The sequence below is a fragment of the Pseudochaenichthys georgianus genome, unplaced genomic scaffold, assembly GCF_902827115.2.
Source record: "Pseudochaenichthys georgianus unplaced genomic scaffold, fPseGeo1.2 scaffold_581_arrow_ctg1, whole genome shotgun sequence".
Classification (NCBI taxonomy): Eukaryota; Metazoa; Chordata; class Actinopteri; order Perciformes; family Channichthyidae; genus Pseudochaenichthys; species Pseudochaenichthys georgianus.
Window position 1 is genome coordinate 35,670 of NW_027263140.1, and position 26,923 is coordinate 62,592.

General features: G+C 43.2%; 2 protein-coding genes across 2 annotated transcripts; one reads left to right on the forward strand and one right to left on the reverse strand.

Annotated features, from left to right (window-relative positions):
• On the reverse strand, positions 1-17,782 carry setd4 (SET domain containing 4). Its single transcript, XM_034079284.2, is given in 15 exon segments — positions 1-793; positions 4,478-4,534; positions 4,536-4,583; positions 4,585-4,603; positions 4,700-4,780; positions 5,113-5,171; positions 5,173-5,207; positions 6,396-6,570; positions 6,936-7,065; positions 8,261-8,319; positions 8,717-8,954; positions 14,936-15,024; positions 16,413-16,450; positions 17,431-17,526; positions 17,635-17,782. Coding segments are annotated over 15 exon segments (1,470 nt in total). The 3' UTR covers positions 1-595.
• A 931-nt stretch (positions 17,783-18,713) lies between these two features.
• On the forward strand, positions 18,714-26,923 carry cbr1 (carbonyl reductase 1). Its single transcript, XM_034079283.2, has 7 exons — positions 18,714-18,824; positions 20,565-20,682; positions 20,947-21,116; positions 21,558-21,665; positions 24,005-24,213; positions 25,841-25,894; positions 26,205-26,923. Exons 2-7 carry the CDS (start codon positions 20,567-20,569, stop codon positions 26,376-26,378), a joined length of 831 nt encoding a protein of 276 aa, XP_033935174.1. The 5' UTR covers positions 18,714-18,824; positions 20,565-20,566; the 3' UTR covers positions 26,379-26,923.

Below are 26,923 nucleotides of genomic sequence, written 5' to 3' on the forward strand. Positions count from 1 at the left end.
CACACACACACACACACACACACACACACACTATTATAGCTCCTCCAGAGAGCCTCCTCGACGCTCAATCGTCGATGTGCATTTAGAGAAATAAGATGTCCTTCAACATGGCGCGCTGAAATCCATTTCTGGGTCACTACCGGAGGACCGAGGAGTCGAGGAGGGGAAGGCCCTGTGTTTCCGTTAGTGTTTACTTCCTGTCTGTCTTCTTCTGGTGATTTCTCTGACGTCCAGCTGTCTTTTAACCTCTTTCCTTCTCTTCTTTACTGTTTAGCCACAGTTTAGCCATTATGAATCCATAGTTTCGTGCTCTCCACAGATATAAAAATGAATATTAAAAAAGTATATCCCATGCTTCTGATGGAGGAAACTCATGTTAGTTGTCCACAGTTGACCGGACTTCTTTCTGCGGATTGATATGGCCGCACACAGTCCCTTGATCCTTTTTAAAACAAATCATTGAACTTCACTCTTTGTCTTTGGCTGTTCTCTAACTCAGTAGATTGTGGTGAACAGAACAATACTGGAATAAACAGCATCTCCACTTCAGCCAATCACATTGCTTCTAGTAGTGACTGGCAGAAATAAGCACCAATCAGCTCACAGCGTCTTCGTTGTCATCAGCATCATCCGGTTGCCGTGACAACAGTTCGTCTGGTGTGTGTTGTTCCGCTGAGCATTCCATTGCCTTAAGACAATTTCCCAGGATGCACCTCTCCTCCTGTCGCAGAGCCTCGACCACACGAAGCTGCTCCGTGAGAGACGGACACACACACTGCAGGAGGAGGGAGATCTACACACACACACACACACACACACACACACACACACACACACACACACACACACACACACACACACACCACACACACACCACACACACACACCACACACACCCACACACACACACACACACACACACACACACACACACACACACACAATTAGCTAATACAACATATAAATAAACATTGATGTATAATTATAGATTGTAATATACAGCAGCATCATATAAAGGCATTCAAATTAGCTTCAGACTAATCAACCAATCAATCATCAGTGTTTACTGTTTAACGTTCATTTCAGATATTAGTTTTAACTTTACTAACTTTCAGCAGGACTTTTAATTGTATTTAATCTGTTTTTCAGATAGTATTGCTACTTTTACTCAAGTACAATATCTTATTCCACCACTGTGTGTGTGTGTGTGTGTGTGTGTGTGTGTGTGTGTGTGTGTGTGTGTGTGTACCTTCTCCAGAGCGGTGTGTGTGTGTGTGTGTACCTTCTCCAGAGCTGTGTGTGTGTCTGCCTTCTCCAGAGCTGTGTGTGTGTGTGTGTGTGTGTGTGTGTGTGTGTACCTTCTCCAGAGCTGTGTGTGTGTCTGCCTTCTCCAGAGCAGTGTGTGTGTGTGTGTGTACCTTCTCCAGAGCGGTGTGTGTGTGTGTGTACCTTCTCCAGAGCTGTGTGTGTGTCTGCCTTCTCCAGAGCAGTGTGTGTGTGTGTGTACCTTCTCCAGAGCTGTGTGTGTGTCTGCCTTCTCCAGAGCAGTGTGTGTGTGTGTGTACCTTCTCCAGAGCGGTGTGTGTCAGGGTTTCCACTAGGATTTTTTCTCGCCGGTCAAATGTCCGGGCAGAATTTATTTTACCGGACAAATTTGAAACTTACCGGTCATATTTCATATAATCAATAATAATAATAATTCAATAATGATAATTGTTGTGTAGCAGAGTTTCCGTTAGCAGGTAATCACCGGACTATGAGCAGATATGCTTCAGTTTAAAACTCAGTTCACGGGCTCATTTTTATATTGCTTCAGTTTATAATCGTAACAGATCGAAAAAAATTCAGATTAATTTTTCAATAAATGATTCCACAAACAACAAACAACATAATTATTACATTCAAACAAACTACTTGTAGTAGATAACGTACATTATTCAGAAGTTTACATCAACTTTGAATAATAACACGGGAGAAACGGATCCTCTCTCTCTCTCTCTCTCTCTCTCTCTCTCTCTCTCCTCTCTCTCTCTCTCTCTCTCTCTCTCTCTCTCTCTCTCTCTCTCTCTCTCTCTCTCTCTCTCTCTCTCCTCTCTCTCTCTCCTCTCTCTCTCGACAGGCCCGTCAGTTTCTCATGCAGCTCCTGCAGCTCGCTAAACAGAGGGCGGGGCTTCAGGTGATCATGCAGAGCTGCGTGTCTCGGTCAGACTCAGCAGCTGATCTGATCTCTCTCTCGCTCCGGTTACACTTCACTCGCGTTTATGTCCATATGGATCAGATCCAGCTCTCCTGATCGGCCTTTATAGAGAGCACCGATCAAACTATTAAGAGTGAGGTATCGGCCGATAATGACCGGCGGCCGATCGATCGGAGCCTCCCTAATTATTACCAGACATTTTGACCGTCAGGTTTTGAATTTACCGGTTTTTAATAAATTTTACCAGCTAAAAACCGGTAATTACCGGCTAACGGAAACCCTGGTGTGTGTGTGTGGGTGTGTGTGTGTACCTTCTACAGAGCAGTATGTGGTGGTGTGTACCTATGGTGTGTACCTTCTCCAGAGCAGTGTGTGTGTATTCACCTTCTCCAGAGCGGTGTGTGTGTGTGTGTGTGCCTTCTCCAGAGCAGTGTGTGTGTGTGTATGTGTGTGTGTGTACCTCCTCCAGAGCGGTGTGTGTGTGTATGTACCTTCTCCAGAGTGGTGTGTATGTCTGTCTGTGTGTGTGTGTATGTCTGTGTGTGTGTACCTCCTCCAGAGCGGTGTGTGTGTGTGTATGTACCTTCTCCAGAGTGGTGTGTGTGTGTACCTTCTCTAGAGCGGTGTGTGTGTGTGTGTGTGTGTGTGTGTACCTCCTCCAGAGCGGTGTGTGTGTGTATGTACCTTCTCCAGAGTGGTGTGTATGTCTGTGTGTGTGTACCTCCTCCAGAGCGGTGTGTGTGTGTATGTACCTTCTCCAGAGTGGTGTGTGTGTACCTTCTCTAGAGCGGTGTCTGTGTGTGTATGTCTGTGTGTGTGTACCTCCTCCAGAGCGGTGTGTGTGTGTATGTACCATTCTCTAGAGCGGTGTGTGGTGTGTGGTGTGTGTGCGCGCGTGCTAAAGTTACTTTATAGATTCCGATTAATAGCTAATACAAAATATAAAATTAGTAGTAAACATGAAGCAGCTGTGATCATCAGAGCTTTAAGGGTCATATTGTGGTGCTTGTGACGGAGTGAGGATGGCTGCAGGGACCTAAGAGACGTGACAGAGTTTGTACTATTTAGTATTTTGGGCTTTTACTCAAGTCAAATATCTTAAGGGTGTTTGTGCAGACACACACACCTTCTCCAGAGCGGTGTGTGTGCGTGTGTGTGCCTTCTCCAGAGCGGTGTGTGTATGTCTGTGTGTGTGTGTACCTTCTCCAGAGCGGTGTGTGTGTGTGTGTATGTCTGTGTGTGTACCTTCTCCAGAGCTGTGTGTGTGTCTGCCTTCTCCAGAGCTGTGTGTGTGTGTGTGTGTGTGTGTGTGTGTGTGTGTACCTTCTCCAGAGCTGTGTGTGTGTCTGCCTTCTCCAGAGCAGTGTGTGTGTGTGTGTACCTTCTCCAGAGCGGTGTGTGTGTGTGTGTGTGTACCTTCTCCAGAGCTGTGTGTGTGTCTGCCTTCTCCAGAGCAGTGTGTGTGTGTGTACCTTCTCCAGAGCTGTGTGTGTGTCTGCCTTCTCCAGAGCAGTGTGTGTGTGTGTGTACCTTCTCCAGAGCAGTGTGTGTGTACCTTCTCCAGAGCAGTGTGTGTGTACCTTCTACAGAGCAGTGTGTGTGTGTGTGTGTGTGTGTGTTGTGGTGTGTGTGTGTGTTACCTTCTCCAGAGCTGTGTCTGTGTGTGTGTTGTCTGCCTTCTCCAGAGCAGTGTGTGTGTGTGTGTGTGTGTGTGTGTGTGTGTGTGTGTGTGTGTGTGTGTACTTTCTCCAGAGCAGTGTGTGTGTGTGTGCCTTCTCCAGAGCAGTGTGTGTGTGTGTGTGTGTGTGTGTGTGTGTGCCTTCTCCAGAGCAGTGTGTGTGTACTTTCTCCAGAGCAGTGTGTATGTCTGTGTATGTGTGTGTGTACCTTCTCTAGAGCGGTGTGTGTATGTCTGTGTGTGTGTGTGTGTGTGTGTGTACCTTCTCCAGAGCGGTGTGTGTATGTCTGTGTGTGTGTGTGTGTGTGGTGTGTGTGTGTGGTGTGTGTACCTTCTCCAGAGCAGTGTATGTGTGTGTACCTTCTCTAGAGCGGTGTGTGTGTGTGTGTGTGTGTGTGTGTGTGTGTGTGTACCTCTGAGTTTCTCCAGCTGTGTGTGTGTGTGTGTGTGTGTGTGTGTGTGTGTGTGTGTGTGTGTACCTTCTCCAGAGCGGGTGTGTGTGTGTGTGTGTGTGTGTGTGTGTGTGGTACCTTCTCCAGAGCGGGTATGTCTGTGTGTGTGTGTGTGTGTGTGTGTGTGTGTGTGTGTGTGTGTGTGTGTACCTTCTCCAGAGCGGTGTGTGTGTCCTGCAGTATCCTCTCACAGAGCTTCTTCACGTCGCCTGGCGCTCCTCTCCTCTCTCTCCTCACACACCCGCTGACCGAGCAAACACCGCCTTCCACTGGGCACTGGAACTAAGAAAACACCCATCGTATGAACGATACATTAACCCTTTGTTATTCTGATCCATCCAAACAATGCAACCACGTTTTGAATGGTCTTACTACAGAGCCTGCGGCAGAGCCATCAGTCTAGAGCCGTCAGCAGCCTCCAGCCCCGGCCCCTCGCTGGACACTGTGAGGTTACTGAGAGCGAGGAGGAAACACTTTAGATTATTCTAATTGTAATACATGTGTGTGTGCAATTTGCAGTGGGATATGTAGGACGGAAAAAGGCATACATTTAAATGATTAAATTGAATACAGAAATAACTGAATACATTCGGAAATAAATACACAAAAATACAGGATTGAGTGAAATGCCTCGTAAAACATTAAACTAACAAAACTATTTCCTAATTTGGGATCAATAAAGAACGTATTCTCTATTCTATTCATTATAATAATAATCGTATCTCGTAGTACGATAACAGCAGCTTACATTAAAACAATGTGATCAACATGAAATCAACAATGACAAATAAAAAATCTTACTTATGAAATTATTTTCTCTGAGAAACTTCATCTTCTGATCCAAAACCCCGGTCAGCTTTTAAAACGTCACAGAGGAGATCTGAGGAAACACAGACACACAGTCACTTTTTTAAAGTGCATCTATCATGCTATTTTAAGGCACATATTATGGGATATAAAATAGTTCATACTGGGTAGTTTATTTAGTTTAAAAAAAATTATCCGCTGATTTACAGACGTCTCTTTCCCAATGTTAGTCAATGGGAAGAAGTTGTTTTGGGCCCAGCGACGTCACGGCCTGATACGGAAGTTGCAGTACCGCCGTTTGGACACAACGAATGTTGGGCACAGAGTCCACAGATGCGGCTTTCACACCAGCGCTTTTCAGTTTCTCGCTCCGAGCGGGAGCTTTTCTGGTTCAGCTCCAGTTTCCCTTTTCAGCTCTGTGCACACCGCCCACTGGCGCCCCAGAGCTGCGTCATGACGTCACCGTTTACATCGCTGATTTGCTCCCCAACGGCAGCTCACAACAACAACTGCGTCGGGTCGATGATCGTGTTGCTTTTAATCACACGAAGCCAGAATAAATTGAATAACGACTTCTCCAACCTTTACTTTTCTCCAGAGTGGCCGTGGTTCATTGTTTATTAATGTGTTTCTGCGGCATCTAACCCACATCAAGGATTATTTCTGAAACAGTATGGCGCTCAAATGCTTTTTCTCTTGCGGGTTTATCACAAGGTGAGTTCTTTCTTTATCTAAAACACATGTGCTCTCCAGTACAGGTTAGCTCTGAGTGTTAGCGATGCTAATGTAAACAAAGATGAGATTACGTCCAGAACACGTCAGGCATTGTTTCTGATAGCAACTCTTTGCGGGGTCCACCGCCGATTTGACGTCATATCGGCGGCAAATCTGTATCCGCTCGTTGTTCAGACAAAAGATTTGGGTACGGAGGAAAAGAGAAAGGGTTTTATTTATTTTACCGCGGACACATGTTGATGTAGAGAAGACATCAAAAAGTGCATTTTGAATGATAGATCCTTTTTAATTATCTTGAACTCTAACAACAAAAGCTTATTATGTTGAAAAATACGCTTTTAAATTGTTTCAAATATAAACAGTGGTTGTTTCAGCAAATATACATTTCCCCCCCAATATAATACGTTTTTCTTACGTTACAACATTTTAAATATTTGTTTACATCTGTGATGCATTCAAGGAAACATGGAGTTGCTTCAGGGTCAAAGATTAGGTGTATTTTTTTATTTGTTCTCCTATACTTCACCTGTATCCACGTACACCACGCTGTTGGGGTTACTGGAAGCCACGAAGCCGTACTCCATCATCAGCCGCTGAGAATCATGGGAGTCGTAGTTTATGAAGGCCTGTTCGTACCGAAGCGTCCCCGAAACACTCCTGATTTCATAACACCGCGACACCTCATTGAAACTGGCTTTTACCTGAAAAGGAAGGAAAAACATACAATATATATATTTATAATGACATTTGTGGAACATGTTATCGGCTTCCTGACTGTCCAATCAGGTGAAACTCAATAATGTGGAAAAACAACTCCAATATTGACATTTATTTAACTTTTTCCCATGATGCAAAAACATGGATATCGGGCTACAAGTCTCGATTTTAGTTTTCAGGTGAAATTAATCGTACTATTATAATGGTATTGTTATATGTGCTGGTATTAATAGTTTATAGATCTGTTCTTTTACGCGTTTAATTATATGTTAGTGTGATAGAGTCTTTGTTTAATCGTAATGTGTGTACCTTAAATAAAGACACACAGCTTATAGTAGCTGTAGTTTACCTGCACGTCAGGACGGTGGTTGAGCAGGTCCAGAAACGGAGCTAAAGCGTAAACATCCTGTCCGAACAGGAAGTCGCTGGACGGGTGGGACATGAAGACGGAGCGGGTGTTCACACTGCACCACGCCCACCTGGAGGACGAGGAAACATCTTGATATCCTTTATAACAGAAAAACAGTCCAGCTAATTTAAAATGTTTATGCCATAAGAAGGTTCTTAAAGCTTAAAGGTCACCTATCATTAGCCACGCCTCATATCCCTCTGTTTCACTTCCTGTTTCTAAAGTAATGATTTGGGGATAAAGCTTTAAAGAGGAGGGGTCTGAGCTCATGCGGGACCCGGCAGCTACCGTCTAAACTAGATGCTGCCGTGATGAAACGCCATATCATGGATTATCAAGGATCTGAAACAGTCTGGAGCTCAAAGGCTTTCTCTCTTGCTGGTTATACCACAAGGTGAGTTCCTTTCTACTTCCTGCTTCTTCACACACATGCTCTCCAGTACAGGTTAGCTCTGAGTGTTAGCGATGCTAATGCTAACACCGACCACATTACGTCCAAAGCAGCCGGGCGTTGTTCTGATAGCAACGTTTCTGATTGGGCCGTGGGTCCACATTTCAGATGTTCATGCCCCCCACTTTGAGAACCACTGGCTTAAGGCAACATTTATAATTAATATGGACGTTTTAATTCCACCCGTAATCAAAATCCAGCTTTAAAATAACCAACATTTTGGAATAAATAACCCAAAACATTATAATTGTTGTTTTATTGAGCAATTTTCTTGAGAGTTTAAATTCCAATGTCAGAAAAAAAAAAAAAAAAACATGTCTTCACAGTTTTAGAAGATTCGAAAGTTTAAATTACATTAAATACATTTTAAAAAAGATTTTTCAGACTTATTAAGGATGGGCTGGGGAAACCCTGCGTCTATTGAGTGAATTTACCATTTATAAAGAAACACATAGTAAAAAACGTTGAGCACCTGTCAAGATTATGGAAAGACTTACATTTAACTTCTACATGTTGTGTAGTGTGTGTGTGTGTGTGTGTGTGTGTGTGTGTGTGTGTGCATGCATGCCTGTTTACACAGTCACGTGTGGGGACTCGCCTCCCTTATGGGGACACATGGGGACATAAGGCAGTCCCCATGAGGGGAATCATTCATTTTAGGTGAAGACTTGGTCAGGTTTAAGGTTAGGATAAGTCTCCAGGAAATGCATGTAAGTCAATGTAATGTCCCCTGAAGTGGGTTAGGGTTACATGGTGGGTGTGTGTGTGTGTGTGTGTGTGTGTGTGTGGTGTGTGTGTGTGTGTGTGTGTGTACCTTAATGCTTCATATGTCAGCACCTCCTCCACAGGCTGACTCAGGATTGGCTGCAGGGAATCTGGATCAATAATTACATTACACAACACACCCTTTTATCCAAAGCAACCTACAATACATGCAACCAACCATGAACAGTACCTCAAGAATCCCTTTCTAAACTAAATCTGTACCTTTTCTACCTTTGCCTGGACATTTAGTAACTTTGCAAATGTATTTTAACAAGTGCCTTCTATTTTAGTAATCTTCTCTTTGCTGCTTTGCTGCTTTGATTTAAACTGCAGAGTAGAGAAACCTAAAAAAACGTTCTTGTCCGTGAGTGTAATGAAAATAAGGATCTTGTGAGAGTACTTTCATCTTAATGCAAACAAGTCTCAAACATCTTCCTTTCTGAAACTAAAGTTATGCAACTGTTTCAAATAACCCCACAGTGTTTTGAGCAACCCGTGAGGCTCACCTGAACAGGCTCAGGTGAGAGGAGTGGACTCCCCTCACCTCCTCCCTCTGATCCAGAGCTTTTCTCTGCACGCTGGTTGGCAGAACGGCCATGACATCATCGCTGAAGTAGGCGGGACATGTGTAGGTTTTAGGCAGCACGTCGATGTAGGGGAACCAATCAGACGCCTCGCCTCGGTGCCGCTCACACACCAGGAACACACAGAGCGCCAGGAGAGGGGAGATACGAGGCCTCCAGCTGAGAAGAGAAACGTAAGGACGGTTTAGTCTAGGCATGTTTTTAAATGTCCTCGATGCACCCGTATACGTTGCTTACTACATATGTCCTCCACCTTTTTACACATAGAAGCTAATGTCACGCATTTCCAGGCTCTTCAAGCACCGTATAATTGGCTTAATAAACATATTTATACGAATTGAAGCATTTTTGTTCCCCTTTATCTCAAAGGCTAAGTATTTAGTCCTGGTAGTGATTATAATCAATGTAATACAATTAGAATTTAAACCCAATTTCAAACAATAAACACAAAATCCGAGCGCTTTTCAAACCGTGAACATTTTTTTTCCACTAAGCTAGTGTTCTTAAGGATTTGAAGTACCCAGTTACTCTGTTTACATTCCTCTTTAGGTACGGTACATTCAGTATGAAATACAAACTAAAAAAACTTTCACTTTTTAAAAACGATATAGTTGATCCAAACCTCTATAAGGGTTACGGTCAGGGCAGAGCCATTTAATAGAAGAGTTACGACATCTCCGTTCACTGCACAGCAATGGCGGATCAATCGTTCCCCCGGAAGTTAGCGCCAAGGCTATCAGACGCTGTGGAGTTGCAGCATAATACACCGTTCGTGACGGACTTTAAAGGTAAGAAGAAGTTTAAAGATGTATATTGCGGATAATATCAGTACATCTGATTCAAATGAAACATGTGGTATTAAAGGATGTCAGTGGATTATCCCTAAATTAGTAAGATTTAGGGAACGTTTACAAGATAACAGATCAAGCTAGCATACCGAAGCAAGTTAGCAACACACGTTGAACAGCCTTTTAATTGTAAATTCCGTTCTCTCTATGTCATTTCGTCCAACATGTTGATTAGAGAAGAGGGGCTTCTAAACGGATTGTATGCGGGGGTGGAGGGAGTTAAATATAGATAAATATAACTTTGGTGCGTGTAAGAGTGAGTGTTTTTAGCAGAGCCATATTGTGTCCTTGTGATTCTGTTGATTATTACCTGTCTGTATAATGTTGCAGCCCAGCTGATTCTGGATTGATGGCAAAGGGAGAGGGACTTAAGTGAGAGTGAAAACACAAGGTAAGTTTAATACTACTGTTTTATATAAGTAAACACGTTATCTCCCCAAGGCAATAGGTGTGCTATATAGGTGTGTATAACCCTTTCTCCTGTCTGTTGCTCCCTCTCTCAGCACAAGAACCAGAGGGGGGTTCAATGGAGCCTGAATACCTGCACTGAGACCCTCACCTGCACCCTGAGTCTCAACTCTGTGTTTTTCAAGCCTTTCCCTGTTTTTTTTGTATTAAACAAAACATTAAGCTTTCCCAATGGTGTGGTTTTCGTTTGGTGAAAAAGTGCAAATGCAGTGTTTGTATATAAATCACATATTTTGTTGCTGTTGGTCGTGAAATTGCTCCTGCTGACTTGAGCCAGCCATTTTTTCCTCCGCTCTGTGTCAGCGGGGAAGCCGTACATTCGTACTCCTTTCTCTGAGAGATTTGAGCATCCCCAGGCAGCACAGCAAACCATGGTGGCGACTAGGAGGCAGCACAGCAAACCAGGACAACACGGAGGAAAAGGCACCGACAAACTGCATGATATGCTATTCAATGTTTATTGAATTCCATGTATTTGCAATGGATGTTCCTAAAACAACACATTTAACATCATCATCATATCCTGTCGGTCTCCTGTCCTTTCTGAAAGCCATAAAGACGACATTAGTCATTTAGATAACTTGTGTCCTCAGTTACCAGGGGATTACTGAAACTACCATGAATTTAAGAAAATGGTAGAAATGAATCCAATCTGAATTTGAAAGCATTACTTTAGATCCCCTCCCTCTAAATGTATCAATAAACATTAGAAAGTGATGCTCCTGACTACCATACAAGTTTAAGAAGATAATATTGATTTGAAAGAATTCAAAGCTATAAATAAACAGCAACAGGCACTGTTAGTAACATGTAAACTAGTTGTTCACACTAATCCTAATATTATCACTTAATATTAGCAAATTCGATTTTATTTTTGAAAGCATATTGATGTAAATACATACACATATCGATTTGATGTATAAATATTGCGAATCAAAACCTTTATTCACTAATAATTACCAAAAATCGTAGTTCTATCTCCTGTTATCAATGCATTCACATTGCCCGCCAAGAACTTCCGGGGAACGATCCCTCGTCTACATGAACCACGTGACAATAACCGTTTTTGGACTTCCGGTGTCGTAACTCTTCTATTCAATAGCTCTGGGTCAGGGGCGCCGTGAGGGGGTGAAAAGTTAGGACGATTCTAAGGGCCCGTGACTGACAGGGGCCCCAAAATGTTTAGAACATTAAGAAAAAAAATGTAAGTAACCTTTCATCAATCCTCAATAATTAACATTAATATAACGTCATATTGATGATGTACTCACTAAACTTACGATTCATTTAACTTATTTTCTTCCAAAAGTTAATTATCCAAAGCATCGAACACCCCCCTCTATTTACATGTAATGGTTTGGTCCTGCCTCCAAACGCTGTGGGACACCGCACTTTCTAACAGAGTGAGAGCAATATCATGTGAGGAGGGATGCTAGTACTTACGTGTGTACGAAGTCTCAACGACTAACAAAGTCAGGCTTTCAAGAAAGAAAAGAAAGGAGAGAAAGACAAGAGAGAGGGACTAAAGGGCGACAGTATGTCACCCCAGTTTTTCAAAAGAAAAGGTGGGTGTGGTCCATGAGTGGTGGAAATTAGTCTGTTAGCTAAGCGTAGTCCATTGTAAATAATAATTGTAATGTTTTGCTGACATTAAGTACTGTTAATATCTTCACAGAAAATGCTGAGGTTTTTCATTTCACTCCTCTTTTAGCTGACATTTAATAAATGGCGGTACATTTTTAGCAGCTATTCATACTAAACCAGTTGTCCCTCCCCCTGGTGCCAGGACCAACAGATCCATCTTTAGGCTCCGCAGCCCTGACCCCCACATTAGTCTCGTAGTACCCCTCACTGCAGTGCGCAGTACCTCAAGCCCCCCCTTCTCAACCTTTGAGGCACGTGACTAACGGCCCCTGCTTCTCAACCTTTGAGGCACGTGACTAACGGCCCCTGCTTCTCAACCTTTGAGGCACGTGACTAACGGCCCCTGCTTCTCAACCTTTGAGGCACGTGACTAACGGCCCCTGCTTCTCAACCTTTGAGGCACGTGACTAACGGCCCCTGCTTCTCAACCTTTGAGGCACGTAAAATAAAATTAAAGTTAAAAAACAAATGAAGGCCCTTTCTTGAAGTCATAACTGAAATAATTGATGCAATTAATATGCAAATAGACATTAAAATATGCTTTGAAGGCTGTTAATGTGTTTAATTTGAGTTTTACATTTTTAAATGCCGTTGCCATGGCGACAGATCACTCGCCATCATCATTGGTATCATTATATATATATATATTACAGGGTTGCCAACTCTCACGCATCTGGCGTGTGACACACGCTTTCACTCTCAATCTCACGCTCTCACGCTGCCCAAACTATTCTCACGCCAAAAACAAGAATATCGAAGACTAGAAACGGTTTTGAAAACTTGCGCACTGCGCACTGCAGTGAGGGGCTTCTCTTAGGCTTTGCAGTCTTGCCATGCTGTCCATTGAAAGCCAGTTGGCTAGAAAGCTGGACTTCAAGGACTTGATCAGTGCCTTTGCCGGTAAGAAGGCTAGGCGTTGGGCTCTTGGTGAGTAGGCTGAGCCAGGGCTCGTGATAACTGATAAAGGGCGAGGCTATGGTAACGGTATTGGATCACTACACACCAGATGCATGATGAGAAAAAGACTGAGAACAGGTAATAGGCTCTGATTTAGCACCACCATCAGGCCCTTTCACTTCCATTTCCGCTTTGTTGTCCATTTACACTTTAATACCTGCTTATTTTGTAGTTGGTATATTTAATTAAGAAATCTGCTGCATACGTTATTTTTTTTGTTATAGCATTTTATAAATGTTAATATTGGTGTTAATGTTCACTTTATTTTAATTTAAGAGGTCATACAGTATTTAAGTTATATTTATTTTGATTTATGAATGTTCCATTCAAAACTGTTATTAAAAAGGCACCATAAGAGATGACTATTGAGGTCTATTGTCAGGAATGTTAGCGTTATATCAAATAGTGAATTCTACTGCAGCAGAATGTTGCAGTCTGCACAGTGTTATGTGTTCACCGCTCAGTGTCAGTAAATACAGTGCAGTTAGGATTGGACTACACGATAGAGCAAGCCTGTGCAGGTAGAGTTATTTAAAGCATGAATGAGTGGGTTGGGTTCTGGAGGTGTGGCTACAGCTTTGTGCTTGGTTTGCGTGGCCTGGGCCTGGTGGTGGGGCACAATGTGATATACTTTCATGGGGCCCAAAATCCCTGGCGGCGCCCCTGGTTACGGTTTACGGTTTGTCATTTCGTCCACTGTTGGACATATTCTGATGTTTATAAAGTTTTAAATATGTGTTGATTACTGTTGGGAATATAACATGACAGGATGGGTGATGACCTGGAAGAGCATCAGGACTGTTTGAGGTGATAGCTATGTGGTTAACATGATGACTCAGCCTCTATGGAGAGAGACATCAAGCATGCTCATTTCTGACGTGGAGCTAATCTGAAGTAAACATTGAAGACTGCTTTCTGTTCCTCCATCTTGTGACTGTGTGACTCCCTCTCTTGGGTATCAGCATGTGAAGGACTCTGCTCAGGAACTAGTCTCTGTATGTGATGACTACTTCCATTCTGGAGAGGATCACAGACACATGGATCCTGAGGCTGAAGCTCAAGCCGGGGACCAGGGAGATTTAACATTTTTGAGATTTTGAGAAAAAAAAGTCAGGATTTTGAGAAAGTCATTTTTTTTAAGAAAAAGTCAGAATTTTGAGTAAAAGTCAGATTTTTTTCAGATTTTGAGTAAGTCAGGATTTTGAAAAAAGTCATAAAAAAAGTCAGAAGTTAAAAAAAAAAAGTCAAAATCTTTGGAAAAAAATCAGAAATGTTTGGAGAAAAAAATCTCTTGATATCAGCGTGAAGGACACTGCTCAGGAACTAGTTGATGCTCTGTATGTGATGACTCCTTCCATTCTGGAGAGGATCACAGATACATGGATCCTGAGGCTGAAGCTCAAGCCGGGGACCAGGGAGATTTAACATTTTTGAGATTTTGAGAAAAAAAAGTCAGGATTTTGAGAAAGTCATTTTTTTTAAGAAAAAGTCAGAATTTTGAGTAAAAGTCAGATTTTTTTCAGATTTTGAGTAAGTCAGGATTTTGAAAAAAGTCATAAAAAAAAGTCAGAAGTTTAAAAAAAAAAGTCAAAATCTTTGGAAAAAAATCAGAAATGTTTGGAGAAAAAAATCTCTTGGATATCAGCATGTGAAGGACACTGCTCAGGAACTAGTTGATGCTCTGTATGTGATGACTCCTTCCATTCTGGAGAGGATCACAGATACATGGATCCTGAGATTGAAGATCAAGCCGGGGACCAGGGAGATTTAACATTTTTGAGATTTTGAGAAAACGTCAGGATTTTTATTAAAAGTCAGATTTTGAGAAAAAGTCAGGATTTTTGAGAAAAAGTCAGAATTTAAAGATTTTGAGAAAAATTCAGATTTTTTGGTAAAAGTCAGAATTCCCTCTCTCGGATATCAGCATGTGAAGGACACTGTTCAGGAACTAGAGGAGGCGTGTGGCGCAGCGGCTAGAGCCTTGGTGTTGGGATCAGGGGGTCACAGGTTCAAACCCCACTGCAGTCAGCGTCCCTGAGACACTTCACCCCAAATTGCTCCGGTGGGGATCGCCCACAGTCTTGAGTATGGAAGTCTCTTTGGATAAAAGCGTCTAACAAGTAACATGTGATGACTGCTTCCATTCTGGAGAGGATCACAGACACAAGGATCCTGAGGCTGAAGCTCAAGCCGGGGACCAGGGAGATGTCTCCTAACAATTACCTCTTTATATAGGGACCCAGGTAGCTGTTCAGAACAGTTGAAGTTGTGAGGAGACAGGACTCCGGCAGGGAGATGATCAGCTCTCCAGACTGACGGAAGAACAGAGAATATGATGTTTTAAATAAGCATACATCTTTGCACACACGAAGAATATATGTAGATGACGCCAGCATCCTTTTAAAGCAGAACAAGAATTAATGTGTGACGAAGGTAACTTTGTCACTGTGGACTAACGGCTTCGGGCCTTGTATATTGCACATGTCTTTTATTTTGAAAAGTGTTCCCCCTCCCGTTCTTTCTGTTACTCCTGATAATGTTCACCTGGTGCCCTGTGTTGGCTCCCCCCCCCCTGTGTCTAATTGCTGATTAGTGGGCGTGTATTTAGGCTGCTTCTCAGGTCGATTAAATGAAATCCTTGCTTCCTTCACTTACGTCGTTTCCCTGCGTCTAGTCCCTCCCTCCAGGGAAGCAAGGAGAGACGCAAGGAAACCACGAGACGCAGGGAAATTAGTTTTAAGAGCAACGGGACGTCCTTTCCTCCGGAGCGTCACGTGAAGCGACGACCGTTTGTGATGATGCCGCACAGCTGTTCGTCTGGCAGCAGCTCTGTCCCCGTTATTTCCACACCCCCCCCCCGCCTCTATTAGTACACATTTACTGACATAAACATTAGTATCATCTGTTGTAGATCCAAATACAGGAAATAAAATAAGAAGTAATTCTCCAAAAAGATAAACGCCATTCTTAAAATGTATTTAAACGATCAATAGGAATACAATTATTCAGAGAACAAAAACAGATATGTTATCTATCAAAACCCAGTTAGATTAACATCCATGGACTGCACACTTTGTTTGTGTGTGTGGAGCAAATTAACATTTTAAATAGGACTTAATGACTGCGTGAGGTTCATGTGTTTTCTTCACTCCGCTGGGAAACTGCTCTCATGTCAAGAAGCATCAGATCAGTGCATGCACTGCCTCGTCCAATCAGTGAGCGATACACAGTAAGGGGGCGGGGCGAGTATCTGAGGATTTCATCGGAGGATGGTCTGGTGGTTCCTCGGTTATCGCTCCTCGGTCCTCCGGCAGAAATAAGAGCCATGGGACGGTACTCAAGATGGCGCAGGCAAATCAACTTCCGGTGAGACCGAGGACAGAGGAGCGAGGACAGAGGAAATGAAAATAGTCGACCTGAGAAGCAGCCTCAGGCTCTGTGTCTCCTGTTTGGTTGAGGCTGGTAGTGGGGGTGAGATCCTTGTGGCTGGTGACCGTGTTCACCTGGGCAGCGACATTGAGGCTGTGTCTCCTGAACCACAGCGATGAATAAATGCCCACACCGGGTTATATTTGAATTCTCTGCCTCCTTGCTTGCTTCACACACGCAGGTTTTCTTTAGCAGACATTGAAGTGTTAGTATTACCTTATGAACGGTATTATTACTGTGTTGTAGTTTATTTAATCAGATGCAGTTTTACCTTGATGGTCTTGAGAGCTTGAAGTCCTCTGCCTGTGTCTGAAATTAGAGCAGACAGATTATTATACACAGGTTTATCTGAACGTTTCTACATGGCAGCTCATATGCTCTCAAGCAGTGGAATCTGGAGAAGCGGATTGGCTGATTCACCTGTCAATCATTTGCTGTTAAGACTATTTCTTCTCACATCTGAAGAAACTGCTTTATCTAAACGTTGCATTTCAAACCAGACATATCCACGCAGAATCCAGGTCTTCGTGCAGACGTTGTGCAGACCCTCTGCTTAACGATATTAATAATGGTGTGTTTTGCATTTTTGCTTTAATTTCATGTATCGGGTCTTTATTTGTCCCGTAGGTAGATTTAGTTTGCAGATAAAAAGACAAGGGATCCATCCTGACACACTCTAAAACAAACAGACACATCTCCAATAAAAGTACACCTGCTCCGTAGGCAGCATGACATTCAAGCCAAAGTCCTCGTACGTGTCAACCCACCTGGCAATAAACCTGCTTCTGATACGACTGAGCTTCAGACTGTGAACAATTACATCCGTCCACACGACAGCTTCAAACAAAGCTTGGAGCTGGGCGTGTCTGAAGCTCGACCAACAACCAATCACATGGATCTCCCGCCCCTGACACACAAGCAGCGGTTTGATTGGCTAGAGCTTGTACTGGCATATGATTGGATTGGCTGACGCTTCCACCGAAAGCTTCAAAAGTTGAACGTGGCTCAACTTTTGAAGCCTGGAAAGCCAGGAAAGCTCCGCTCTGCTTCCCACAATGCAGTTCGGCGAAAAGTCACCCCATTCAAAATGAACGGGCAGACGCGTTGGAAACCGTTTTTGAAGCTGTCGAAGCTGTAGTGTGGACGGGCCGTTACAGTACAGTGGACAATCACCACGACATGCTGACTGCAGTGGGACTCGAACTTGCTACCCCCTGATTCCAAGTCCATCACACTACCTACTGAGCCACAGCCTTCCTCTCAATCACTGTTTTCACAGCGAGTCGTACCGGTGAAGCGAGCCGGCTGCAGCAGCGCTGATGTGAAGCCTCTCTGGTGGAGAAACGTCTTCAGCCTCACGTACTGCTGCTGGTGGCTCAGAGAGACTGGAGAGAGAGGAGGAACAGAGGGTGGTGGGAGAGAACAGAAGAGAGACGTGTCCGACGTGATGGAACAGGAAACATAAGAAAGCACCGCATTATCTTGGTGCATACCTGACTGGGTGATGCTCTCTTGCTTCTTCCTCCTCTTCCTCGCAGCTCGTCCGGATCGATGGCCTGGCATCACGATGCAACCTGGACAACCTTTGGGTCGACACACACACACATTGACGCAAGTCTCTCTCTTAAATGTGAACTCCATTTGTGAAACACAGTATTCACAACCTCTCTCCAACCGTTTTCTGAGGTCGTGGAGCGACAATTCATTCCCCCACTTGATGAGGAGAAAACTAATCAACACTACAATCACTCAGAGCTGGAGGAAGTATTCAGATCCCTTACTTAAGTAAAAATACTATTTACTAATACAATACCAACAGCTCTCTTACCAGTAAAAGTCCCGGCTGCTTGTACTATGTTATTACATGCTGACTGCAGTGGGGTTTGAACCTGAGCCCGCCTGATCCGAACACCAACGTGCAACCCACTACGCCACTATATAAGTAAAAGTAAGTAAATATAATCTGCTAAATGTACCCAAAGGTATTTAATGTAAAAGTACTCAATGCATCTAAATGTGTACGAAGGCAAATTAGCTTAATCTCGGTTAATTGTTCAGCTGTTACTATAAACTGTTGAATATAATAATGTCTAAAACAAAACATCAGCTTAGTGAAAGTCTGCGTTCTCAGGCAGAAATCTTAATTAATAGACTAGTAGTAACTAAAGCTGTAAGACAAATGTACAGTCAAAAGTACAATACTTCCCTTTGCATTGTAGTAGGGTAGATGTATTTAAGGGCATGAACAGAAAGTACTCAAGTAAAGTACAAGTACTTCCAATTTGGAGTAAAGTACAATACAGTAGTACTTATTTACTGCCCATCACTGCTATCACTGAAGCAAAGATCGCCTTACATGTATTCACTTATAAATCATATGAACAATTGATGCCTTATAATAAGTACACCTCTTTATCAAATGCATTAAAACACACATTAAATACATAAACAGTCAATACAATACCTATATAATTGTCTCATCTGCACTAAATCTCGATCCTGCACGGCGGCTGCTGTTAGACCACGTGGTTCACTTGTTTTTCCGCGTATGCGCACTGACACTGCGCAGTAGACCTCCAGCTTCTTCCCATTTTCTCCATATGAGTTTCAGCTTCACTGCGCAGCTGTTCTTCACTTTCCCTGCAGCTTCCACACCTCAGGTCCTCTCTACCAAAGACTACAGGTAAGAATCCTCCCTTCCACCTGCTATTTAAACAGTTAGCACATTGCTAACACTCAGGAAAGTGTATTTTAATGTGTGCATTTGTCTGAAAATGGGCTGCTTTACTATGCTAACTGGAATAAGCGAGTCAGTGTTATGTAACGCAGAAAAAAGGATCTGAAAGCAGGCAAAAGGTCCTCTCTGAAAAGCTGCAATTAACCCTTCATATTATTATAATTAATGTCTTGATTTGCGAGTTATATAAGGCTAGTTTTAGTTTCACAACGCAGTCTTCTAACACATGTTAGAAGTGTGTGTGTTAAGCTCATAGACTGCTGGCAGGACCGTGCACTTTTTTATTGATTGATTAATTTTTGATGTAATAGTCATTTCTAAGCTGAAACCACTGGCCTTAAAGGTGGGGTAGGTAAGTTTCAGAAACCGGCTCGAGATACACTTTTTGTTATATTCCATGGAATGCTCTTAACATCCCGATAGCAATGAATATCTGAAGTGCTTTGACAAAAAAGCCATAAAAAAATGTCATCTGTAGAAGCCGTGGTACTGTAAAAAGCACAACCAATCCGTTTAGCCGGCCTACCTGCCTGTCAGCCTTCCATCGGGGCACACACTTATCTCGTGCCCTCATTGGTCATGTGCGCGTTCGTGTGTGTTGGGGGAGGGGCTCTGTGAGGAAGTGGCAGATTTTCTCCGGTTGTGTATTTTCAAATTCTAGCGATCTCGAGCCGGTTTCTCAAACTTACCTACCCCACCTTTAAGGTGTCGAAATAGTACAACGAGTACAACGAATGTGCCGTGGTGCTGTGTGCAAAGCAATGCACATGTTAAGAGAAAAATCAAATAAAAACAAGTATTGCAATCGCCAAGAAATATCAATATAGACTAAAAAAACAACTATAAAACATATGAAACGTACCTGGAAAAAAGATACATCTGTGAAATGGCTGTACGTTTTTATGCAGGAATGTGCAACCAGCGAATGTGCAACAGTTTACAGTATAAATGCCTCCTTTTAATGTCTTTTATGAGAGTCAAAAGTGCCTCTTTTTACTATCAATAAGAGTCCACCAATCACAGGTTTCCTAATTGAAGTTATAATGATTATAGACAACGTTAAGGACCAATTCTCACAGTTTTGTCTGAAGTCGTCACCATGACTCAGCTAATTTGATCCCCTTTTTAATCTCCTCCCAAAGCTGATAACATTGTTGAACATTGTTTGTGGAAAGAGCCCGCCCTCGCTTTGTGTGTTTAGTGAGTTTTGTACATTATATAGTCACATTTTTAATGTTTTTATTAGAGTAATATGTGTCTGTTTTTATGTCCAATACCAGTTCACCAATTACAGGTTTCATAAATCCACTTATAATAGATTATAGACAATTTGAAGAACACTACTTATCATGACTCTGCACATGTTATCTTGTTTATTCAGTCAATTGTGTGTGTGTGTGTGTGTGTGTGTGTGTGTGTGTGTGTGTGTGTGTGTGTGTGTGTGTGTGTGTGTGTGTGTGTGTGTGTGTGTGTGTGTGTGTGTGTGTGTGTGTGTGTGTGTGTGTGTGTGTGTGTGTGTGTGTGTGTGTGTGTGTGTGTGTGTGTGTGGTGTGTGTGTGTGTGTGTGTGTGTGTGTGTGTGTGTGTGTGTGTGTGTGTGTGTGTGTGTGTGTGTGTGTGTGTGTGTGTGTGTGTGTGTGTGTGTGTGTGTGTGTGTGTGTGTGTGTGTGTGTGTGTGGAGAGACAGTTATGTCTACCAAGGTCGCCGTGGTAACAGGCAGTAATAAGGGCATCGGGCTGGCCATTGTCCGAGCGCTCTGCCAGCAGCATTACCATGGAGACGTTTACCTGACTGCCAGAGACAGGTACGTACACACACACACACACACACACACACACACACACACACACCCCTGAGTACACCTGAACACACCTGGCAGCAACACGCTCTGTTTGATTTGTCTCTATGTATGTATTCATGATGCTGAACCCCAAACTACTCCCAGATAATGCATGAAGAGAATCTCTCCAGGAGATTTAGTAAAGCAAACACAACGCCCCGTAAGCCAGCAGATGTGTTTCCATCAGAGTAAAGTCAAATAAAAGTGATCGTTCCTGTGTTCCTGCAGCGGTCGTGGAGATGAGGCGGTGAAATCTCTGGCCGCTGACGGACTCACGGCTAAGTTTCATCAGCTGGACATCAACGATGAGAAAAGCATCGTCAGCGCCGCCGCCTTCTTCAAGAAGACGTACGGAGGAGTGGACGTCCTCATCAACAATGCTGGCATCGCTTTCAAAGGTAGCGTAAAGGTGCACCACCTATCCATCTACCTACCTACCTACCTACCTACCTACCTACCTACCTACCTACCTACCTACCCACCTACCTACCTACCTACCTACCTACCTACCTACCTACCTACCTACCTACCTACCTACCCACCTACCCACCCACCCACCTACCTACCTACCTACCTACCTACCTACCTACCTACCTACCTACCTACCTACCCACCTACCTACCTACCTACCTACCTACCTACCTACCTACCTACCTACCTACCTACCTACCTACCTACCTACCGCTCTCTGCACACGTTTTTATTAGATAGTTTTTTAATTATTGATTTGAAGTAAATCGATTATTTGCACAATGAAGCACTTTATTTGAAGTATATGTACAATTGTTAAATATGTAAATAAAGTCTCTCTCTCTCTCTCTCTCTCTCTCTCTCTCCAGACGCAGACCCCGCTCCCTTCCCAGTCCAGGCCGAAGTGACCCTGAAGACAAACTACTTCGCCACCAGAGACATGCTGACTCACTTCCTGCCGCTCATCAAATCTGGAGGTGAGCCCATGGGCGTAGGAAGCATTCTGAATGTGGGGGGGACATTTATAAAGGGGGGGGGTGTGGCTCCTCCCCCACGAAAAAAAAATGGATTTCCAGTATTCTGGTGGTTTGATACTTTTATGTGGCTATACTAGCATGAGGGAAATGATGGGTACATTTTGTCATTTCATCCAGTTGTAAAGAAAGGAAACATATTTGATTATTAATTCAGAGCCGTCTTTAATAAAAAAAACGTTATTTATTTAAACTCGAGCATCTCTTGCCTACAGTTGCAATTTCTGTTAAATGCATTTATCTAATGTTATCAAATGATCAATCGGATTGGACCAGAGGTTTCCAAATTCTTTCAGCCCGAGACCCAAAAGAGACATTTGGTGTTTCCCCAGGTGGGTCCTTACAAAAATACATCACGAATTGCCATCACATCAACATTTAAAAACTACGGATAAAGAACACAACAAAACATGAATTTTAAATGTTTATGAAATGTATTTAATTGTAAAAAGAACATTACAAAACTCTGCCAGTTGGCGACCTCATACAAACAGGTACGCGACCCATTTTGACCCTAACTCTGGGAACGACTGCTCTGACTAAATGAAGGCCCCAAAAACATGCCGTCTTGTATCATTTGCAGAGAGAACGAGCTGGCAAATCTCTTCTCTGTCAACTTGATCAAGTTTGTCTTGGTGGATGTGGCAGACACCCACATTGTTCAGACGACGTTGACTCATGGAGGAGCGGAGCCATGTCTCAAGCCTTCTTAAGGCACTAAAACGTGGTTCTGCTTCGGCTGAGGAGCATGGCACTACAACAGGGGGGCCTGAACTGAGAGCTACTTTTAAAGTTGCCAGTCTGCCGAGATCTACCAGTCCGAATAGAGGCGTAGCCATTACTGCCAGGTGAATACACACTTCTACTTGTATAAAACTGACCTTTGTACGATTAATACCAAATACTGCAGATCCTTTATCTTACCTCTTTCTAATCTACACAAGTATTTAACTGAAGTTACACAACAGTGCTGTTGATACGGAGTTGGAGTTTATGCACACGTCACTACAGTGGGTAATGTCTTCAAGAAACATTGAACAGTGCTGCCACATATGACACAGAGAAAAAGAAAAGACTCTGAACCCTTTCTTTGCCATTATATAAAAAAAGTGTTGCTTCAAAAGTATAAATGAGGCTTACTAATAAGACAACTCAGATCTGAAGCTGCTCAGGAATCTGCTGCCAACGTGCAATAAAAGACTAAATTAATATAATCAAACCCTTTTTTGTTGCATTTTATTAGAGTATAAAAAGAAATGCCTTTAAAATAGGATGCAAGCAACACTAGTTTCTTAACATGAACTGATAATAGACTATAATCAATTTAAGTTTGCATTCTTATACCATTTTGTACAATAATTATAATGTTCAAACAAACTAAAACTTACAGCTGATTAATAACGGTATGTAACTTGAGTTTTTATTATATCAAAAACCTGTTGAAATGCTTCTGTTATTTTTATTACGCGTCGGCAGCCTCCAGGAAAGCTTCTTTCACAACTTCGCCGTCTTTGAAAGACTTCATGTGTTTCTCAAGAACGTGACGGACACGATGAGATGCTCTGGAGCAGCCTTGCTCTTGTTATTGGGCCTGGTGGAAATGGACTGCTGTGCATTTGGCTGTCCTTTCAGGCCCCTCCCCTTTAGCTGTCCTTTCAGGCCCCTCCCCTTTAGCTGTCCTTTCAGGCCCCTCCCCTTTAGCTGTCCTCTCAGGCCCCTCCCCTTTAGCTGTCCTTTCAGGCCCCTCCCCTTTAGCTGTCCTCTCAGGCCCCTCCCCTTTAGCTGTCCTCTCAGGCCCCTCCCCTTTTGGGAGCGTAGGGCAGAATCAGGAGGGAATTCCGTCTCGTAGCGTTTGTGCACTGTTTTGAAATGCCGCTCCTAAATTACCCTTCTTCGATAAAGCCACGCTCGCATTGCAGACGAGAGACAGATGGACTTTGAATTGGAATAGATACAAAAATAATCATCCTCCCACTCGGAGTGACAATGATATATTTTGGGCTTTTTTGCTTCTGCCATAATTGTGGTCTTGTGTGTGTGCGGACTGTCACTCCTGTTGCCACGGACAACATCAGCGAACTAGTGCCCACTGCCCACCGGCCACGCCCCGTCACATGGGGTGACGCCGGCCAATCACAAAGCTTTGATGCGTTCAAGTGCATTATTCTGGCACAGGAAGATTATGTTATAGGACAGTAACGATAAATTAATGGAGATGCATTGCAAGTCAATGTAATGTCCCCTGAGGTGATGTATACATGGTGTGTGACTGTGTGTTTCAGGTCGTGTGGTGAACGTCTCCAGCTTCGTCGGCGCTCGCACGTTGAACAAGTGCAGCGCCGACCTGCAGCAGCGTTTCCGTAGCGATGACATCTCAGAGGAGGAGCTGACCGGACTGATGGAGCAGTTTGTGGATCTGGCCAAAAAGGGCGAGCACGAGAAGGGAGGCTGGGCCAACACGGCGTACGGGACGTCCAAAACGGGACTCACGGTGCGACCAATCATCAGTCTACCTATCTATAAGCAATCCTTTGTAATATAAGATGCACCCTCTGGTAACACATGTAGGTTAACATGACTTCAACACAAGTTAATTATTTACACTGTTCCATTTATTTAGCATTGTTTACGCACTCATTGATTGCGTCTCTGTGTTGCCACCGATACTAGTCATGTTTAAACAATTTGAGAAACACTTTTATTCATCATTTATTTATTTCAAATGTGAACATTTACCAGTTTACTCACGGACCACACTTTGAGAACAGGACAGGTAGGAGTTCACACAAAAAACACATTGTATTTCATATTACTCTTATCGGCTAAACTCAGGCATCAGATTTTTGAGGAATGCTTCTCTAATGCTATATGTAAGCAATAGCTCACGACAGGCCGTGGGACATGGTCATTATATCACAGCTAAGGGGCGTGGTTCGGCCCGACGCAAAGCAAATTATTGCCGTTACATTCATGTGTATGCTGCCGTTTATTGTGCAGCCACTGAAAACCTGTCCCGCATCAGTAGCATGGTTTCCGTGGTTACTTGTTGAGGTTGTTCTAGGGGCTGTTGCTTGGCGTGGTGAGAATATTGCTCCACTTTCTCCGGTCCCCGAGATTGGGCTTCCAGCAGCTCTGGAGAGAGCTTTCGTACCTGTGGCCACTAACGGTCATCATGTCTCTGCTTTGTTTCAAGACCCGCATCAGAACGCTTTTGATGGTACTTTTCCAGTTGGTCTGCCTGCTCTTCACGTAGCTCTGCATGTCGTCCTTTAGGCGCTTTCTGGAGATAGGCACTGCTCAATCCACTCCTCCATAGTAAGACCACCCCGGAGGTCGAAGTTAACTTTAAATGTTTCCATCTTAAAGGGGACCTATCATGCAAAATACACTTTTGTATGTCTTTTATATTTGAACATGTGTCCCCGGTGTTCCAGGGAACTCACCAAGTGTCAGAAAACCCAACCCTCTCTTTTCCTCCGTACCCAAATCTCTGAAAACGGGGCTGCGACGGATCTGATACAGACTGGTCCAGATTTGAATTATTTTCTACGTCACAGAAGTGGTGCTCCGCTTAGTGGTCAACATGTCCGTTGAAGTTTAAATCTCCCGGACACAATTGGAAAAGTGGCGGTCAAAGGTCTTCTTTGTTATTTATTGAGCTTTAAAACAAATTAATAACGACTCTATATAATCATATAAGAATAAAACACGGAGGACGGAGATCTCTTTTCCTCCCCCTCTTCTCCCCGCTGCACCCCGTACGTAATATAACGGTTGTAGCTTTTCTCAGACGCGGAGGGATACTGACTTGTGAAAAGTAACTACAATTCTACCTGTGATATACGCTCATTAAATCACGGCTAAGAACCAATCAGATTGCTTGATTTGACTTGTCCGTTTTATCATTTCTGGATTTAAGACATTCAGGATTTAAGAATATGTTGTAACGCGGGCTTGCACAAGTAGAAGTCATTAAAACTATACGTGGAGAATTTGACAAGTCGGAGCAGGTCAGTCGTGCATTCCTGAAGTGAAGTTTGGTAATTTCAGCAGGAGATATTCAGACAAACAAAATCAATGTGGTTATCTTTAACAATACAAAAAACATCTGTGTTCAGGTCCTGTCCATGATCCACGCTCGTCGCCTGACGAAGGAGAGACCTCATGACGGGGTAATCTCAGAAATACAACTTGTATATATTTTAATCAAACAAGAAGACGAGTGTCTTTGCATCTCAAAAACTTTGATCTGTTGCCGGGGACTGCCTCTGATCTAATCTTTGTTGCTATGATTATAATTTTTCCTCACATCTTGGTGAACGCTTAGGACTTTTCTGTTTTTGGTTTAATTTGAGGGAAATGAATTTGCTATGGCTGCACTGCAACGTCAGTTTACTCTTATTAAACCTCTTTAATAATACAATAATATTTCCTTGTGTCAATGCCTCCTTTAAAGCCTTTTGAATTCTCCTTTCTCCTCAGATCCTGGTGAACGCCTGCTGCCCCGGCTGGGTCCGCACCGACATGGCGGGCCCCACAGCCCCCAAATCCCCCGAGGAGGGGGCCGTGACCCCGGTGTTCCTCGCCCTGCTGCCGGCCGGGGCCACGGACCCCCACGGGAGGTTCGTCTCCGATAAGGAGGTCCAGCCGTGGTGAAGAGCTGAAGGGAGTGTGTGTGTGTGTGTCAGTGTTTTCATTAATAGGAAACTAAATCCAGGATTTATTTGGCCCGTCTACTATTTGAGGACAGAAAAAGCAGATTTTCAACCAGATTTGTATCATCACGGTTTGTTTACTAATGCAGGAGGAGCCTTTGACCCAAGTTAACTTAAAACAACCACTCCAAGTCACAAGGCTATTCTCATGTAGGTTTGGAAAAAGGGAAAGCTTCCATAGATAATAGATTTATTTTCGGAAAAAATACTTGACCACTATTTGAAAGATATGACTCAAGCGTCACGAAATCTGGAAAACACACTCTTAATGTGAAAGAAATCCACAGAATTGATCAGTTAAGACAAAAACCAAATGTGCTTGGCTTACACAACAATAATAAGGCCTCTATCTGCAAGTGCTGCTGTCATCACTTTGCCTTCAGTATACTTCAACATTTTTATACTTTGTACATGGAAAGAGGAACGCTTGCCTTAACTGGATAAACCTTAAATGTTGTGTAACAAATAAAAAGCTTTTCTGACATG

Coding starts and splice junctions, on each gene's coding strand:
- cbr1 (XM_034079283.2), top strand. CDS start 20,567: ATGTCTACCAAGGTCGCCGTGGTAACAGGCAGTAATAAGGGCATCGGG. Junction 24,214..25,840: donor CGTCCAAAACGGGACTCACG/GTGCGACCAATC, acceptor ATCTGTGTTCAG/GTCCTGTCCATGATCCACGC. Junction 25,895..26,204: donor AGGAGAGACCTCATGACGGG/GTAATCTCAGAA, acceptor CTTTCTCCTCAG/ATCCTGGTGAACGCCTGCTG.